Genomic DNA, 18924 nt, shown 5'->3' with positions numbered 1-18924 from the left:
GTTCAGACGTCACTGGATGCATATAAAGGGTGATGTCACAGCTTTATTCTGAGTCAGTCTTTATGTCAGAAGTTGTATCTGTTTCAGTCACTTAAGCCAAGACAAATTTTGATGTCAAGCTAAAAAACGTCACGATCCGAGCTCTCGTGGACAGGCGTGGCCGGCGTCGCAGCTCGAGCGGCCTTGGAGGCGGTGCCATGGGGGCGGGGCCTGAGGTGGGCGGGGCGGGGCGGGAGCGCGCCCTTCGGCGGTCCCGCCCACGCCCAGTTATCGCGAGAGCGGCGCGTGCTGACGCGCCGGCGGGCGGGGCGCGTCGGGGGAGCCGGCGGGCGGGTTTGAATCTGGTCAGAACGCGGGAAACGGTGGGTCCCGGGGACGAGGTGAGTGCTGCGGGGTCGGCCGGCGGAGGGCTGGGGGTGGGGGACCGGGAGACGGCGGGCTCGGTCGGGTCGGCTCCCTAGCACCGCAGCCTCCGCGTGGGCCGCGATCTGAGCCCGCGGCCCGGCCGGGGCTCTGAGGTGGCCGGGAAGGCGGGCTCCGGGCTTGGAGCTCGCCACACTCCGCGCCTGTTCCCCCGGGACTGAGTTCAGAGGCCCCGCAACCTGTGCCGGGCTGACCCCGGGCAGAAGCCCCTGAGCCCGCACCGGGGGCTGACACTGGGGACGGTCCCCTGAGCCCCGGACTGGGGGCTGATCTCGGGCAGGGTGCCCTGAGCCTCGGACCGGGGGCTGATCCCGGGCAGGGCCCCTGAGCCGTGGACCAGAGACTGATCTCAGAGATCAGTTCTCTGAGCCTTGTGCCCTGGGAAAACTGTCCTCAGGTGTCTCTCCTAGTTCTGAGATGAATGGTTGGCCCCAGGTGACAGGGGTTTTCTGCGGTGACAACGTGACAGGAGTCTTTCTTAAATGCTCATCTTAATTCAGTGCCAGACCTCCTGTGTACAGAGCACCCTGCCGTTGGGACGGTAGTTGCATGTCGAGGTGATTTTTTCTAGAAGGTATCTCTGGTTGGAGGGGCGAGGCCTTGTGCACATAGTAGTGGTCGCTTTGAGAGAGACTGAGAGAAGTTGGAAAATTAATTACCCTTAAAGAACTACAATGACAGTGCCAGAGAGCAAATGGGGGCTATGTCAGTGAATCTGGTCGTCTACTGGAAGTGGATTACTGTGGAAATTACACTTGGAAATAGAGCAAACCAGAAAAGCTACTGGAATCACAAATAAGCAAGGTCCCCATTTTAACCTTTTTTGAAATATTGTTCATTTAAACTCTTCAACTGAAACCAGTCATCATCATGCATCAAGCTTGTTGCTGGCGGCTCTCCTGCCTGCTTGGCAGGTCAGAAGTCAGGCCCATCTCTCAGCTATCTGAGTTCAGGGCTGAGGCGGCCACACTTTAGTGTTACTTATGTGGAGAAGTTACTTCCTGTTTTTGTTGTTTGATTTAAATGCTAAGATCTTGGGGTTCTGCATTTAAGATGACTCTGTCCTGGTAATTGTTGCCATTGGTACCACTAATTTTCCATGTTGCTCTACTTGTGACTGCAGGAGGTTTTCATTTATTTTTAAGGTAAGTGTCCTGCTCCATGTATGTTTCATCATTTTGCAGTTGCTTCATGATGTCTTTCGAATCAGGTGCTGCAAGCACTAGGCGGTGTAAATGGAAAATAGGATTTTTAGAGGAGACAGAGCCCCTGAGCTCTCGTCCCGCGGGGCTGGGAGGGCTGCATCTGCTTCGCACACTAACAAGCCCCCAGGGGCCCGAGGCCACACTGCACAGCAAGGCGGCTGACGGGTTCTCTTGATGCAGGACTGGTGCTTGAGGAAGGGGAGTCCTCAGTGTTAGCAGCTGGGCTCAGTCTGTTCTTCGCTGAGCTGCCTCAGACCTGAAGGAGCATCTTGTGAAGGTCCTAAAAAGGGAGAGAAGGTGAGCCTTTGAGAGCTGTTGGATTTCTCTTTCCTTAGTTGGTAGCTTCATTAACAATCAATGAAAACATGATGTTATATTGATACTGTTCTCAGTGAAGAAAAGAAGGAAGTTATTTTTATTTATTTTTAATCATTTTTTATTGAAGTATAGTTGATTTACAATGTTGTGTTAGTTTCTGCTGTACAGAATCAATTGTACACTTATCCACTCTTTTATTTTTTATTTTTGTATCCACTCTTTTAGATTCTTTCCCACGTATGTCATTACAGAGTGTTGAGTAGAGCCCCCAGTGCTATAATTAGGCTCTTACTAGTTACCTTTTTATATACAGTAATGTGTATATGTCAATCCCTTTCCTCCTTGGTAACAAAGTTATTTTTTAGATGTTATAGCTTGTTTACGTCAGAATATTGTTAGAAACTGTCTATCACAGGTAGTGTATGGATTTTCTTGCAGTTTTGGATACTAACTATGATTGTGTGTTTTACTAGTGTTGCAGAATAAATGCCATATGAAAAGTTTGATCTGCTATGGAAAAACGTGAGACATTCATACAAGCAGTGTCTAAGGAGCTGATTGGAAAATTTTTGCAATTCATTCAACTTGATGTAAGTTTTATGTTTAGCTTTATCTTGATTTTGACTGTTAATATAAGACGTTTTGCTAAAATCATTATATCCACAAGTGACATATAGTCATTTCAGTGAATCCGTACGGACCAAGGTGTATTTAAAAAAGCAAAGCAAAACTATACACAAATAGATCTGCCTATGGGCAGCTACTCACAAACAATATTTCCTGTTTGCTTTAAGAGGGTTGTTGTGAGGATGCTAAGTGGCAACACAAGATGTTTCTAATTACTTACTTAAATATTTATTGATCTCTTGTTCTGTGCATGGCATTGTGAGGAAGATATCCTTTTTTATCCTTAGATTATTTACAGTGTTGTGATGAATCCAGGTGTGTAAATACAGCAGGGTCAGGGAGGCCTGGCGTGCTGCGATTCATGGGGTCGCAAAGAGTCGGACACGACTAAGCGACTGAACTGAACTGAACTGAAGGGCTAAACTGGGGCAGAGGTGTAGAGGGACCCAGATTTAGACATGGGATGTTCCCCATCCCAATGAAAAGGCTGTGGAGCCAAAGATCTAAAAGGTGAAATGAGTTAAGCAGTCAGACAGGGGTATGGAGAAGGACTGCTCTAACCAACAGGGTTAATTCTGAAGACTGGAGAAGCACCTTGTGCTTGAAATTGGAGATGCCTGGTGTGAAAACACCGGCTGAGGAAGAAGGCAAGAGGTGACACCTGGAATGAGGCCTCGCCCACTCTGAGGGGTGGAGGCTGTCCTGAGAGGAACAGGGACTTTTAAGCAGAGAGTGACGTGTGTGCAAAAGGATGAAAGAGGGAGAGAAAGACAGAAAGAGGACTCGCCTTTTGGGAATATTCCTTTGAACACGAAGAATAGGTTGAAGGGGGCTGGATGCTGGAGAGTGAGGGAGAGACACAGGTCGAGTCTGGGCGTGGACGTGGGAGGGCGTCAGCCCGGGTGCACTGCCAGTGACCGGGTGTGGGCCGGGGAGGAACCCGGGTTCCTGCGTCCACGTCTGTTCAGCGAGGTCCTAAGTAGGAAGAGGGCAGGCTTGAGGGAGGAGATGGCTCATGTGGGACGTGCTGAGAGGCTCCAGGACGCACGCGTGAGAGGCATGCAGGAGGAGGTGGAGAGGCAGGCCTGGAGCCAGGAGCAGCTCTGGGCTGGAGGCAGGCTCAGGGCGTCAGTTCTGGCTGGGATGCATGGGATCATCTACGCAGTATAATAGGAGAAAGGCCTAAGACTGACTTTGGAAGACCCCAGCTTTAGGGCCCCGACTCTAAAGTACTGTGACCTCGGGGCACATGACACATACCTCACTTGTTCTGATCATGCAGTGAAAATCAAAGTAGTGACAGCTAAGAATTGCATGGAGATTGCGGGAGAGAATTCTGGACAAAAGTAGTGGGAAAGACAAAGACCCCTGGACTACTCGGATGGGTCCCGCAGAGAGGAGGCTGGTGGGCTGGGGTGGAGAGGTGGCCTTGCTCTGCTGTCCTGCCTTGCGAGTCTCTTTGCTCCAGAGTTCCGTGGCGCCCCCGCACCCCCGCCCCCGCCCGCCGTGACTGACAGTCTGGAAGCTGCAGGCAGCTACTCTGCGCCCTGTCCTTCCCTTGCCCTAGTTTGCGCGTTTGTGCATATGGAGGGGCTGTGTGTGTAAGCGGTGTCATGACCTCCTTGGTGAGGCATGTGGTGTTGATTTGTGTCATTGCTGGTGCATTAGTATTCCCACTTTTATAATTAACAAGTGGTCTGTGGGGAAATGGGCTTCCCAGATGGCACAGCGGTAAAGAACCCACCTGCCAGTGCAGGAGAAACAGGAGACGTAGGCTCGATCCCTGGGTCGGGAAGATCCCCTGGAGGAGGAAATGACAACCCACTCCAGTATTCTTGCCTGGGAAAGCCCCTAAACAGAGGCGCTTGCTGGGCCGCTGTCTATGGGGTCCCAAGCACTAAGCGACCGACCATGCACACATGCTGGGGGGAAGTAGATTGAGACTAGGTAAATTCTTTTCTCCTCATCCAACTTCTGCCCATTGGAAAAAAACGAAAAGATGAAATACCACTGTCTCCCACCAGACTGAAAATACTATGTGTTGGGGAGATGTGGAATATTTGAAAATTTCATCACTGCTAGGGATGTGGAAACTGCTATACCATTTAGAGTAATAAATATATATTGAACTGATAATGTTGAATGTATATAGACTCTTCAGTTGGCAATCCATTTTTTATTTAGTCCTTAAATAAGAGCCATGTGAAACAATGTTCTTGGCAGTGTTTTTGTGAAATAGCCAAAACCCAGAAACAACTAAATAGTGATCAACAGAAGAATGGATAAGTGTATTTTGTTATGTTTATGCAATGGAAAACTCTACAGAAGTAAAAACAAAACTGTATGGAAATGAAATGAAACTAAATGAACTATCATGACATGCAGTGTATGGATGAGCATCACTAAATAATGTTGGGCAAGAGAAGCAAGATATGAAAGAGCAGAGACCTTGTGATCCAATTCTCTACCAAGTGGAAAATAGATCTATTTACAGGGCATGGTTTAGGGATGCAGATGGTAGGGAAGTTATCAAGAAAAGCAAGGCAGTAATTACCATAAATGCTAAAGAAACTGGGGAGGGGAGGAGGCAGCCCTGGAGGGGTGGTGGAGGCTTTGTTTATTTACCTGCAGTCACACTTAGTGCGCTTTTCCGTATGTGTATGTCACAATATCTTTAAAATATACTGACAGTTGGTGTTTCTTGCCTGAATCAATTATTACTATGATCACTACAAAATTGTGATTTTCCAGTCCCAAATTGCTGCTGTATTTATTTACTGCTATTAATAGCATGCCAATGCCGTTAGTCAATTACTGATTAGTTATTGGCTGTGTGTGCCTGCGCAGTTGCTTCAGTTGTGTCTGACTTTTTGTGATGCTGTGAACTGTATCCCGCCAGGCTCCTCTGTCCATGGGATTCATTTCATTTCCATACACTTTTGTTTTTACTTCTGTAGAGTTTTCCATTGCATAAACATAACAAAATACATTTATCCATTCTTCTGTTGATAACTACTTAGTTGTTTCTGGGTTTTGGCTATTTCACAAAAACACTGCCAAGAACATTGTTTCACATGGCTCTTATTTAAGGACTAAATAAAAAATGGATTCTCCAGGCAAGAATACTGGAGTGGGTTGTAATGCCCTCCTTCAGGGAATCTTCCTGACCCTGGGATCGAACCCATGACGCATGTATCTCCTGCACTGTATGCGGATTCTTTACTGCTGAGCCGTTGGGGATGCCCAATTATTGGCTACTATTTATTATCAGTATGGTCTCATTGGTTTTTATTTTATTCAAAGAGTTATAATCCCTTGCTGTGGCTGTTGTGGTGCTCAGGTTGTACCAGGTTGGATACAGGGACAAAGTCAGGGCCCAAGACTTGTTGGAGACCAGAAGCTCAGCTTGCGTTCCTTGGCATGGCTGTATATTACTGTTGTGGCTCTTTCTGTTACTTGAGCTCTGGCATGCACTTGTGACCAGATTTCAGGCCTGGAGACGGAGGATGTCAGGGGGGTACTGTTGTCGGGGGCAGTTTTGCTAGGGGGTGAAGAGGAGTATACCAGGACTGATTGGGGCGGAGGATCTGTTGCTTTCTGTCTGATCATTCCTGTCCTCTGCCTCTTAGGACTGTATTTCAAAAACTACAGCCCGACTCTTGAATTTGAAACTTAGCTATTAGCACTTAAACTTCTTCTGATGCCATTATAAAGAAGATAGAACTGTTTTCTTGTATTTGAAATGTGACCGTTGTTATTTATTTTGCAGAAGGATACTTGTGATCCGTTCAACCTAAATGAGTTGATAGATGAATTATCCAGGAAGCAGAAAGAAGAGCTATGGCAAAGGCTCAAGGATTTGCTAGTAGACGTGTTGCTGGAGAGCCCAGTGGAGGGGTGGCAGACAGCAAAAGCCTCCAGTGAAGACAGTGTGAAAGTAGAGCAGGGTTCAAAGATGGTAACCCTCGTCCTTCAACAATAAATTTCCTTTTCCTTATTAAAAAAGTAATTGTTTACTGTGTATAATTGGACTTTATGTTGTTAAAATTAAAGTTAGAACGCTGGAGTACCAGAAGCCTATTTAATGTAGTTATACCTTTTTCAGTCCTGCCGTTATTTACGTGGTATTCAGGGTTGCTCTCTTCAAACTGCTGACCTGTGTTCAGCTTTAATTAACTTTTTAGAATAAGTGTCAAGTGTGGCTTTATTTTCATAAATTTAGTAAGTTTTACTTCTAAAGTTAAATTTTAAGTTGGTTTTAACTTACTTGTGCTTTGATTTTTTTTTTTAAATTTATAGCATGGAAACATAGAAATAATCCATGCAGTTACGTCTGTGATTCTTGCTTCTGTGTCAGTGATAAGTGAAAGAGAGAACTATGAGGCCTTGCTGGAGTGTGCTGTTATACTAAACGGTAAGCTGACTTGCAGTAACGCGGGGTTTGAACGGTGTGTGTCTGAGTGACACTCGGTAAGAGGAAGCCCCTGGCAGTGAGAAGCAGAGCCCTTGTACTTCAGCTGGAAAAACGACCAAGGAGCACTCTTTTATGGGCCGTCCTGTGTAATTATTTCATGTGAGCCACATACAAATGTTTCAGATGGTGAAAATGTGCATTACTGGACAACTGACTGCTACTTAGAGGTTTTTTAGAAATGTCTTATTTGAACCTTCAGGACCAATAAGAGCTGATAAAGGGGAAGCAGTCATTGCAAGTTCCTCAGCTGGTGATTTACTGCGCAGCAGTTCAAGGTAGCCCAGTTCTGTGACACTGCATTTTTTTCTTTAGTTGTATCATGAATAGTTGTTGACTCCCCCTGCTCAAATATTCCTAAGTTGGTACTCTTCAAATTTTAACTAAACTGTGAAGTGATAGTTATTAATTTAGTAGGAACACTAGTCTGAATTTATGAGAAGATCTGATCATATAATATTTGAATGAAATTATAGCTATAAGAGATGTAAAGATAACTTTGAGTGATTTTTTTTTCTTTTTAAGAAAAATCTCACAGGTCCCCTCACCTCCCACTGTGTGAATCTGATTAGTTCACTAATCAGAGCCACTTGGTTTATGTATTGCTTTAGTATGCTCTTTTATTCAGAATTCTTATGTTGAATTACTGTCTAATTAAGATTACCCAGTCAGTATGAAAGGAGCTCCCAGATGCTTGTGGGTGTTACCACCAGTTCATCCTCAGTCTCCAAACATGCTTTATAAAATTCCCCGTTAATTCAGGAATTTTACTTTAGAGTAATGGCTGTCAGATGTCTGGATTACAGTTACGAGCACACTGTCAGTATTTTAATTTAGTTCTTGAGCTCTTTTGTTAATAACAGCACTACAGCTTTTCTATTCATTATAATAGTTGCTTCTACTGTTTTTCACCAATGAGCCAGAACTTGAGGCCAACAAGCTGAGGGTAGTTGTGGGGTAGCTGGTCACTCGGCCTGCCCTGGCTCAGCTGTTGAGCGTTGCCACGGGCATCCCTGCACTCGGGTTTGGAGCCTCTCGTCGTTCGGACGTGTTGGGCTTCTGAAATTCGCTGTTCCCTTGGGCCTGCTTTTACAATAGTGGTGGAACAGCTCTTAGTTAGCATTGCTTGTATGGTGTAAACAATGTGTAGGTGTCCTGGTGAGTTAGACTGATGTCTGCTGGGCGCGCCTTGTGAGCCGCACGCTCTCCCAGGCTGGGTCTGGCCGAGCCCCGGTTCACTGCACGCACTCACTGTGCAGTGCCTGCTCTGTTGCAGGAATTTTGTACGCGCTGCCAGAGGGTGAGCGAGCGCTGCAGGGCTCCATCCAGGACCTGTGCGTGAAGTGGTGGGAGAGAGGCCTGCTCGCCAAGGAGAACATGGGCAAGACTGCCTTCGTCATGCTGCTGAGGAGGAGTCTCAGGACGAAAATAGTGCGTTCCCTTTCTAAAGTACACGCTGTGCTTTGCTGAGAAGTACACGCGTTTATACCAGTTAGGAGTTATGTCTGCTTGCGAGAGGCCTGGCCCAGTGGCTCCCAGTCGGGGTTTTTCACAGGGTGGTTCTCAGAGGTGGGCGATTAGTGTGGGCAGAGCTCCACGTGCGTGCACTGTGCACAGACTCTCTCCCCGTCTTCCTTGGTGTGTGGCCTGTGGAAGGCTGTCCCCTCGATGGGAACTGCTCCAGGGAGAACCGAGGGGGCGGGGTGTCAGGGAGAGCCTGCTGACCCAAGTTGGTGGCCAGGAGGGTGGCCCAGGCCTGCGGAAGCTTCGGTGGGCCAGCAGGAAGCAAGGTGAGCGCAGGATATAATGCATCTTTCAGTCTTTGGCATGCAACTCAGAGATCCAGAAAAAGAACAGCTTTCTCCCCTGATCAAACAACAGCAGATATTTATGTTCATCTTAGAAAACTGGGCAAATGAAGAAAAGGGAAAATGAAAAAAAACCAAAAATCATCAGTAATTCCACTGCTAAGGTGACCCTTGTGAATTGAGGGATCTTTGGGGGTTTCTCTTTGCCCTCCCCCTAAACCTTTGCTGGCTTGTCACAGACTCCTACAAGTGAAATTTGTAGGTCAGTGGATTTGAACTTGGAGCTCTCGGTACAGATTGCCAGCAGCTTTCTACGTACCTTGCAGCTGATCCCGTTCTTACCTCCTGTGGGACAGACTGTCCCATGGTGGCCTCCAAGGAGCAGTCAATTTCACGGCAGAAAAGAATCTTTTTGACTGCATCCTCAGCTCGCACTCTGACTCCCTGCTGGCCGCAGGAGTGATTGAAAAATTGTTTGTGTCAGAACTCATCCAAAGCCTTGGTTTGCCTTTTTAAAATCCATTTTCCCTGCCATTCTTGTTCACCTTTAAAATCAAGACTTTATTTAGATGTCTGCACTTGTGCCGTTTACCACAGGAGCCACCAGCCACACGGCCGATTATATTTCCAGTTAAGAACGTTAAAGGTCTATTTCCTGGCGGCACAGTCCTGTAGTGGTCGCCTCATAGCCTGGCGTGGCTCAGGCTCTGCACGTTCAGCGCAGGTTCACCTCCTCGTTGGTGCACAAAACGGTTCGCAGTGCTGGCTGTCAGCATCTCTGCTTGCTTTTGCCTAGGTTTTAGGATAATGCTCTCTGGAGCTTCGTTTGCAAATTTTAAAATGTTTTCTTTTGTCATTTTTTTTTTTTTTTTGATGACATAAAATAGTCTCATAGTTAATTTGAAATGTGACTTTACCCATTATTAAAAAAAAAAAATTAGTTAATTTTCTTTTCCTGTCATCCCCAGGGTGCAGACATATGTCGGCTGTGGCGTATCCATCAGGCTTTATATTGCTTTGATTATCATTCGGAAGAAAGTAGAGAAATTAAAGACATGCTGCTTGAGTGCTTCATAAATGTCAATTACATCAAAAAAGAAGAGGCAAGTGGTTTTTCATCTTGGTGTGTTTGTGAACTGCTTTTTAAAAAACTAATTTATTTTCTCACTGCGCTGAGTCTTTGTGGCTGCATGCAGGGGCTGTTCTTCGTTGCAATGTGTGGGCTTCTCAGAGCTTCTCTTATTGTGGATCATGGTCTAAGTTGGTGTGCAGCATGTGGGGTTTTCCTGGACCAGAGATCGAACCCATGTTCCCTGTGTTGGTAGGTGGATTCTTAACCACTGGAGCACCAGGAAAGTCCTGTGAACTGCTTTTTGATGGAAGTTTTTCCTAAGTTTGTGAGTTTGCTGTTTGCATCGTGCTCAGTGTTTTAATATAAGAATCAGCTTAACTGTCAAGAGCTATTATATTTGTTGCAATTCATATTTACTGCATGGCAGTGTTAAGCAAACATTTTACAAGTCATTGTGTATTTCATCGTTAAAGGAGATGGTAACAGGTGGCTGTGTGAATCCTGGGGGACTCATGATTGCATTTTAAATTAAAAATGACTAAAAATAAGGTTGAGAAGCGCTTCCCCATGGATCAGATCTGACCCTCTGCCCTAACTCCAGGTTAATTGGCATATAACTCAGAGCTATCATCACAGGATTCTTGGTTTTTTCATACCCATCCAGTAAATCCAAAGCGAGGTTCCTGGCCCAGTGCTCCACTGGCCAGCAGTGGTCACTCCCACGCTTGGCTACTGAGCACATGAAATGTGGCCAATCCAGCTGTGACTTTAAATGTAAAATACATAGGCATTTGAAACTTGATATGGAAAAAGAATGTTAAATGTCACATTAATAATTTTTGTGTATTTATTACATATTTAAATGACACTTTGGATATGTTAGATTACATAAATACATTATTAAAGTTAATTTAATCTTTTTTACTTTTATTAATGTGGCTATTAGAGAATTAAAATTACAGAGTGGCTTGCCTAGCTCTCTTGGACATGCTCATCTGTTATCTTTAGAGTTTCCTGTACTTGTTTTATTTCTTTATTTTTTTAAGAAGTGCTGAGAACATGAGCCTCTCAATAATTTGTTGTAACTTTGGGTAGAGTTTTAGATGTAGAAAAGAATTATTATGTATTTGTTTTGGTTCCCCTGGCCTTGTTGCTGCTCGGACTCTCTTTGGTTGCGGCGGGCGGGGCTGCTCCCCAGTGTCGGCGCACAGGACTGTCGCTGCGGCGGCTGCTCCTGCCGCAGAGCGTGGGCTCCGGGGCACAGGCTCAGAGGTTGCGGTGCACGAGCTTGGTTGCCCCATGGCATGGGGTCTTCCTGGACCAGGGATCAGGCTGTGTCTCGCACACTGGCAGCCAGATTCGTTACCACTGAGCCCCCAGGGAATCCCCTCTGTGGTCTTTTTGTTCATTGTTTTGTCACTCAGTCACGTCTGACCCCTTGCGACCCACGGACTGCAGCACGCCAGGCTTCTGTGTCCTTCAGTGTCTCCCAGAGTTTGCTCAAACTTATGTCCATTGAGTCAGTGATACCATCTAACCATCTTATCCTCTGTCACCCGCTTCTTCTCCTGCCCTCAATCCTTCCCAGCATCAGGGTCTTTTCCAGTGAGTTGGCTGTCCGCATTAGGTGGCCAAAGTATGGGATCTTCAGCATCAGTCCTCCCAATGAATATTCAGTGTTATTCCTTTAAGATTGACTGGTAGTCTTTTTAGATTAACTGTAATCCCATGTTGGAATGCAAAGCACATTGTTTTTGATATAGAATATAGCCCTGTTTCTGACTGCTTGTGGCCTGGCAGACATGATTTGAGGCAAAAGGGGGCAGCGGTCACCCGTCCCTGAAGGAGGTGTGGGGAAGGACTTCCCAGAGGAGGAGGGCCCCCTGAGGAGCTTGCTCAGGCCTCATACTCACGGTGGGGCACGGCACGGTTTGACCCCAGCGTGCCTGCTCCCCATGCACCCTCTCACTGGTGACACCGAAGGGCTGGATCTGATTGCTGCCCACACTGGCCGAAACCTGCAGCTCTGGGGGTCAGAAAGGCTGTGTTCAGACCCTGGTGTCCACTGAACAGGTGGCAGGTCACCTTGATCATATGCCGTTCAGTCTCAGCTCCTTCTGTAGGGCAGGAGCAGCGGCCGCCGTCTCCCAGGGTCCCCTCGGGGGCACATGGGGCCTTTCACAGGGCCCTCGGCGCCCGCCTGACAGGAGATATGCTGACTGCTGTTGCTGCTCTGACGTTGTCATTGCTGGAGGGTCACTGGGCCTCTGCCCTGGGCGTCCAGGGTGGGTGTGAAGTTTGGGAGAGTAAAGTACAGAGTGGATTCAGACACCCTTTATATTGACTTATACATGTGTGTGTTAGTCGCTCAGTTGTGTCCAACTCTTTGCAACCCCATGGACTGTAGCCCGCTGGGCTCCTCTGTCCATGGAAATATACATAGCAGTGGGTAAATTGCTCTTGTTTAACACACACACGCACACACATATATGCAAATACAGATGTAAGTGGTCTTTCCCAGGTGCCTCAAGTGGTAAAGAATCTGCCTGCTAGTGCAAGAGATGTGGGTTCTATCCCTGGGATGGAAAGATCTCCTGGAGGAGGAAATAGCAGCCATTCCAGTATTTTTCTGTGGGAAATCCCATGGACAGAGCAGCCTGGCGGGCTCTAGTCTGTGGAGTTGCAAAGCCTTGGACATGGTTGAGCGAATGAGCACTTAGACATAAATATATATGTGTGTTAAAACTCCCTCTTTTTAGAATTTGTGTTCTTTTGAATTTAAGATAGCTGAACTTAGTTTCCTAATCAGTTATTAATTTGGTTAGGTCAGTTTCCAGTCGTTCTAGGTAAATGATAAACCTCTTCTGGATTCTACTGGCAACTTATTTCCAGTAAATACTTTAAAAAAACTTGCCTGTCAAAGCATGATGGCCCTGCCATTTGCCTCACAGTGTGTGGCCCCCCACCTGTCCTGCTGCCCAGCTTGGTCCCTCCCAGGCCCCAGCGCTGTCCCCACACAGGACTCCCCTTGACCTGCCGCGCCCACCCCCGGCTCAGTGTGTAGGTTCCGAGTTAGAAGTATGGGCACTTACTTTGTCGGGAGTAGCGAACTTCGGTACTCGTTATTACACTTTCAAAGAACTGTTTGTTTTCAGTTACTGGGAACTTTTTATTTGGTTGCAATTTTAACATTACATCCTATTTTTAATTTATAGGGAAGAAGATTTCTTAGTTCTCTCTTCAGTTGGAATATAAATTTCATTAAAATGATTCATGGAACCATTAAAAACCAGTTACAGGGATTACCAAAGTAAGTATTAAAAACAATTAATATTTTGTGCTTAGTCTGGATTTGAAAGTTTCTATTTGACCTGACTTTGGTCAGGTCAACTTTTAGGGGCTTCCCTGGTAGCTCAGATGGTAAAGAATCCGCCTGCGGTGCAGGAGACCTGGGTTCGATCCCTGTGTCGGGAAGATCCCCTGGAGAAGGGAATGACTACCCTCTCCAGTATTCTTGCCTGGAGAGTCCCATGGACAGAGGAGCCTGCTGGGCTATAGTCTATGGGGTCACAGAGCCACACTGTGACTGAGTGACTAACATGACAATGATGATGATTAGAAGCTTTAAAAATTATCTCTTAAGTTATTATTTATTATGTACTGTTGTATTACTGAATACTTATTTTCCTTGCTATAGGAAACCATTCTTTTTCAGTAGTGACACTGAAATTAAGACTTTACTTTGTGGTAGTTCTTTACCTAGACTGTTCATCAGTTCCATCTCAGCCTCAGTCGTAGTAAAGTTCATGTGACTAGCACGTCTGATCCTTTGGGTGCGTGTGCACACTGCAGTCTCCCGAAGGTGGAGCTGTGTGGTGGTGGAGGAGCCCTTGAGGAGGGGCTCTCTGCCGATTCCCCAGCCTCTGGGCCCTGGCAGCATTTGGAGCTGTTTGCCACATTCGAGGTCAAGTCCTTAACCTGCTCTGGAATTTTCAAATCTATCCTGTCAGGTGGCTGTGTGAGAACTGAGTTGGGACTCCATGCTGGATCTCTGGAATGCTGCCTCCTCTCCCCTCATTTGCACAATATTTGGGTTGAATCAGCAGATTTTCCTCATTATGAGTCTAAGTCATCCCTGGTATTTTAGGATTCCCTGTACCTGAGCTAATTAGTTTCGAATGACTCCAAGTTAAAGTGTATTTATATTTCAACTTTTTATATTTATAGTTTTTATTAGAAATAAATTTATCTTTAAAGTTTTTTACTTAAGAATTTGGTTCTGGGCGTATGTGTCATAGTTTTGCAGAAAATAGTAAAGTTCTGGGGAAGCAGTGACTGAGAAGGAAGAAGTTGTTTGACATTTCAGTCCTTCTCCAACTAGTTTCTGCTTCCTGCTCCAGGCAGACAACCTGTCTCTACTTTGCAAAGCACTATTGTAAAACAGTGTCTTCTTCCCTGGGAGAGGAGAGTAACTAAAATGATACATGTGAAAAATATAACTCTTCAAACTTGCATTAAATTTTTTTTTTCAGATCTTTGAGAGTACCTGAAATGATACATGTGAAAAATATAACTCTTCAAACTTGCATTAAATTTTTTTTTTTCCCAGATCTTTGATGGTACACATTGCAGAAATTTATTTCAGAGCTTGGAAAAAGGCTTCAGGGAAAATAATGGAGGTATTTCCTTTCTGTTTTATGAAATGTTAGCACATTTTTATTGTGTTCTGGTTACTAAGTAAGTAGCCACAATAGGTCTGTTTGAAACCCTTGTTTGTGCCTGTCTGTCAAGCCAAAGCTCACAGTGAGCATCCACACGACAGAGGCGTGGTGTCGTCCACACCTACTCAGGTCATGTCTACACCGGGCACCGCCTCACAATGTCCCTCACTCACCACGACGTGCCGTTTGAGTGGAACCAATGCTTTTGCCCATTTTGGCAGCTCTGGGCCTGCAGTGTCCGACCACGTATATCTGCTGGGCCATTAGAACGTGGCCAGTCCAAACTGAGATAGGCTGTAAATGTAAGAAACTAGACAGTCTGGAAAAAGACGAATGCGAAGTGTCTCATGGATATTTTAAAAAGAATACTGATTGCATGTTGAAATGATACTGAATTGAGTAATTGGGCTAAACAAAATATATTATTAAAGTAAGTTTGCCTTTTTTTCCGCGTTTTTAGTGTGACCACTGGAAAGTTTAAAATTGCATTTGTGGCTGATGTTGTGTTTCTGTTGGCCAGTGCTCCTTGGGAGACTCAGGCCATCTCTTCAGCAACATAATTTGAGAATTTAAAGACGTTTGTTTGAATCAGGCTTAGAACCTTTTATGACCAGCACCTACCTTCTGGCTGTGTAATTCACAATTAAACATTCATAGGCTCTTTTGGAAAAAAAAGAAAATGTCTGATATCCCTTATGTCTTTTTCATACTAGGTTCTTAGATGTGTTTTTTTCCTTCTGAGAGCAAAATTTTTACTCTGAGTCATAAAGGGGTCTTTTCTCCTGGGGGAGCAGGCCCCGGATTGGTGTCGGGGCAGAGGGGAGACTAACCACCCGATGTTTGTAGTTTATTTCTCTTCACTCTGCTCTCTTGCCCAGCTTGAGCTTCAGTTAAATATGCTGTGAGTTATCACTGATGTCTGCTTCTAGGAAACAAAAACTTACCATTCCTGTTCTCCTGTAGACAACTTCTACAATAGTTTTTCAGTGTATAATTTTTGGGGAAGTGGCAGAACCAGGATGTTCTTACGCATTTTTTGCATTGCTCTATACTCCATGAAACTGTTCATAGGAAGGAGTGTTTGTTCGCCTTTTCTCTAGCAGTGATTTAAAACATAGGAGTTTGTGATTTAAAATGTAATTGTTTAGATCTGCACCAAATTAGTATCAGAAATTTGTGCTTCTCAGTTTCACTCCCTTCCCTGTGTCCCTTCAAGTTTTTAAAGCAAATTCCAGGTGTGACATCTCACTCTTGTGTACTTCAGGGTGCATCATCTCTAAAAGGTCTGGTTATATAGTGCCATCATCATGCTTACTTTGTGACCCCTATGGGCCAATGGTCCGCCAGGCTCCTCTGTCCATGGGATTCTCCAGGCAAGATTACTGGAGTGGGTTGCCATTTCCTTTTCCAGGGGATCTGCCTGTCCCAGAGATCGAAGCCAGGTCTCCTGCATTGTGGGCAGATTCTTTACCATCTGAGCCACCAGGGAAGCCCCATACTAATATTTAAACTTCTCTGCTTTGTTTAAAAAATGTCTTCATTTTGAAGCCAGGATCCAACAAGTCTCCCAGTGGCATTTGCTTGTTACGTCATTTAAAGCCTTCTTCTGAAATGGCAACCCACTCCAATATTCTTGCCTGGAGACTCCTGTGGACGGAGGAGCCTGGTGGGCTATAGTCCACGGGGTCACAAAGAGTCGGATACGACTGAGCGACTTCACTTTCACTTTCTCTTTGAAAAAAATCTCTGCTGTTGACATGTTGGCAAACCTGGTCAGTTGCAGAATGCCCGTGTTCTGGTGGTTAGCTCTCAAGGGTCAACTTCTGTGGCCCAGACGCCTGGCTGTTGGTTCCGTGAACCTCCTGTGTGATCACAGGTCGGGCAGCGTGGTTCCCACGGGAGTCACGCTGAGACCGAGGGGTAGCTTCAGGGAGCATTTTCAGTTAATGGAGACGAGGTGAATGTTACTAACGAGTCTCCCTCATGTCTTTCCCTACTGCCTTGGAGTCCTGGGAACTGCCTGTACCGCCCCTCACTGGGGTACCTCCAAGACATCTGTTTCTGTCAATTTGGAATCCTGGCCCCCACCCTAGAGGTAGTTCAGTGTGAGTTCTTGGGTGGGGGGTGGGGTAAGCTCTTGGAAGAGATCCAGTTTTCTGAGATTATCAGATGAGTCAGGAGGGGTGGTCCCAGGCCCACCTTTGTCTCTGAGCCCTGTCTGGCTTAATTCAGGCTCGAGTGCCATGCAATTTGGCGCAAATGTGATATTTCTTCACATAAGAGAAAAGAAAAGTTCTCTCTGTTATGTGCATTCTAAGAGGCGTAAACAAAGTGGAAAAGCTCTGATGACAGGATGCTTTCCCCTCATGAATGGGAAGATGAGCTGATCAGACTGTCCTCTTTCGCGGTGACTCCTCCTCCACCTGTCCTGCTCTTCCGCTGGGACGCACTCACCCATGCTCTCCCGCCCGGCTGTTTCAGGCCATCGAGAACGACTGCATCCAGGACTTCATGTACCACGGCGTCCACCTTCCTCGGAGGTCTCCAGTGCACCCCAGAGTACGCAAGGTGAGCCTCACTCTTGCAGCACTTTTGAAAATTGTGTCTCATTGTTTTGTTTTTAGAGAGTTGTTTCTGTGAAATTTTGTTAAGTTTTCACAGGCATCAGTTAAAGGAATTTTTCAGAATCTTGACATTTGGAATTCTGGGAGATCTACCTTGACACCAAAGTTTTGATTAGGAAAGCAAACATCTGTTAAGACATCGGAACTTTATTCAGACAACCTTTAACTACATTCTTGGGCATAAAAATGTCTAGAACCATCACTTTCTTACTGCCACTACTGCTGTTTTCAAAGAAGAGACTATTTGAGATTATTTTTATTGTTTACTTTCATATATTACATTTCCACTTTGTAGTCTGCAAACCATATTGAATAAATGTTTTGATAGTTTCTCTTGATACAATTTTGTTTTTAAAAGGTAGTCTCAGAATTTGGGTATGGGTTTTATCCTCATGTTGTAGATGACCTGACTGAATAAGTCTCTGCTGTTGGTGTGGTTGTTGTCCCGACAGGAGTCTGATAAGCAGAGTTCCTGCAGGAGGACTTGGAAGCTCTGGTCGGCTGTGTGGGGCTCTGTCTAACCCTGGGCGAGGCCTCTGTGCTCTCTGCTGGTTTGGGCAACTGCATGTCAGGAAGCTAGAGGAATAAAGATGAGGTGCCTGCTACTGTTTGTATAGTGGAGTCATTATTTGTAGGCGTGCATATTCTAATTATATTAAGTTTGAATGGATAAAAAACGTTTCTTATTATTGATGATTTAGTTTGTATTATCCAAGAATAAAGAACCAGAGATGAAAATACATCCATGTGCTTTTTCCACCCCACACCCCACCCAGCACACACAGTCCCTGGCACTTTGTAAGTTGTAGATAGTTTGGGTCATTTGTTTCCCATGTATGATTTAATGTTCAAATTCTGCTTGATTGTAAGGAATGGTGTCGTGTTAAGCTGTACATATTTGTGATGTGGTTGCTTCACTGTTGCTACCAAATAACTGAAGACTTTCTCATGCCTGGCTTTCTGTTGTGATAGTAAGTAGTGACGATAAGTATGGGCATCGCTGTTTGTTAGATCTGTGGGAAAACGCATAGCAAGGATTGAAAGGCGGACTGTTAGATCTCACTGCTCAAGTGAAGTGTGTGCTTGGGCTCCAAGTCATCGTTCTTACTGCTTATAACATGTTATAGCTTTTTCCTTGAATCCTGTTTTTGATAAATACCAAATTTACCTGATAAATCACTTTATTGATGTGTTGAAAGAAGCTTCAGAAAATACCTTAGAAGTCACTCGACAGTAAGAAATCCCCATATTGTTGATGAAGATCTTCTGAAATTAGGTAGTAGTAATGGTTGCACAACTCTGTGTATACTAAAACCCACTGAATTACACACTTTATAAGAGTGACTTATGGTCTGTGAATTGTATCTCAATACAGTTGTTTAAAAACTCTCTATGAAGCAAGTATACCATTAATACCAAATTAACATTGTACACAGAAAACAAATGACAGATAGAAATCTCCTAAATGAAAAATTAACAGCCAGAAAAAGAAAATCCCTAGATTGTAGTTCTATTGTTGTTGTTGTTCAGTCACTAAGTTGTGTCTGACTCTGCAACTCCATGAACTCCAGTTCTGCAGGCTTGCCTCTCCTTTATTACCTCCCGGAGTTTGCTCAAACTCATGTCCATTAAGTTGGTGATTTGTAGTTCTTTTA

The 18924-nt window shown here is 45.2% G+C and overlaps 1 protein-coding gene across 2 annotated transcripts in view; it reads left to right on the top strand.

The window, feature by feature from the left end:
- Positions 1-266: 266 nt before the first annotated feature.
- NCAPG2 (non-SMC condensin II complex subunit G2) overlaps positions 267-18924 on the top strand; it is a 67746-nt gene continuing 49088 nt past the window's right edge. Inside the window, exons 1-10 of one of the 2 annotated variants that reach the window (XM_043464003.1) lie at positions 267-380; positions 1809-1925; positions 2420-2536; positions 6343-6531; positions 6873-6987; positions 8321-8475; positions 9821-9955; positions 13140-13234; positions 14534-14603; positions 17127-17213. In XM_043464003.1, coding sequence (XP_043319938.1) covers positions 2459-2536; positions 6343-6531; positions 6873-6987; positions 8321-8475; positions 9821-9955; positions 13140-13234; positions 14534-14603; positions 17127-17213 — 924 coding nt within the window. In that variant the 5' untranslated portion in view covers positions 267-380; positions 1809-1925; positions 2420-2458. Of the gene's footprint in view, positions 381-1808; positions 1926-2419; positions 2537-6342; positions 6579-6872; positions 6988-8320; positions 8476-9820; positions 9956-13139; positions 13235-14533; positions 14604-17126; positions 17214-18924 lie in introns of those variants that run through there. The other variant, XM_043464004.1, reaches the window with a different exon arrangement.

The sequence above is a fragment of the Cervus canadensis genome, chromosome 3 (genome assembly GCF_019320065.1).
Source record: "Cervus canadensis isolate Bull #8, Minnesota chromosome 3, ASM1932006v1, whole genome shotgun sequence".
Classification (NCBI taxonomy): domain Eukaryota; kingdom Metazoa; phylum Chordata; class Mammalia; order Artiodactyla; family Cervidae; genus Cervus; species Cervus canadensis.
The sequence above is the reverse complement of the archived record's forward strand: the minus strand, read 5'-3'. Positions and strand labels throughout refer to the sequence as shown.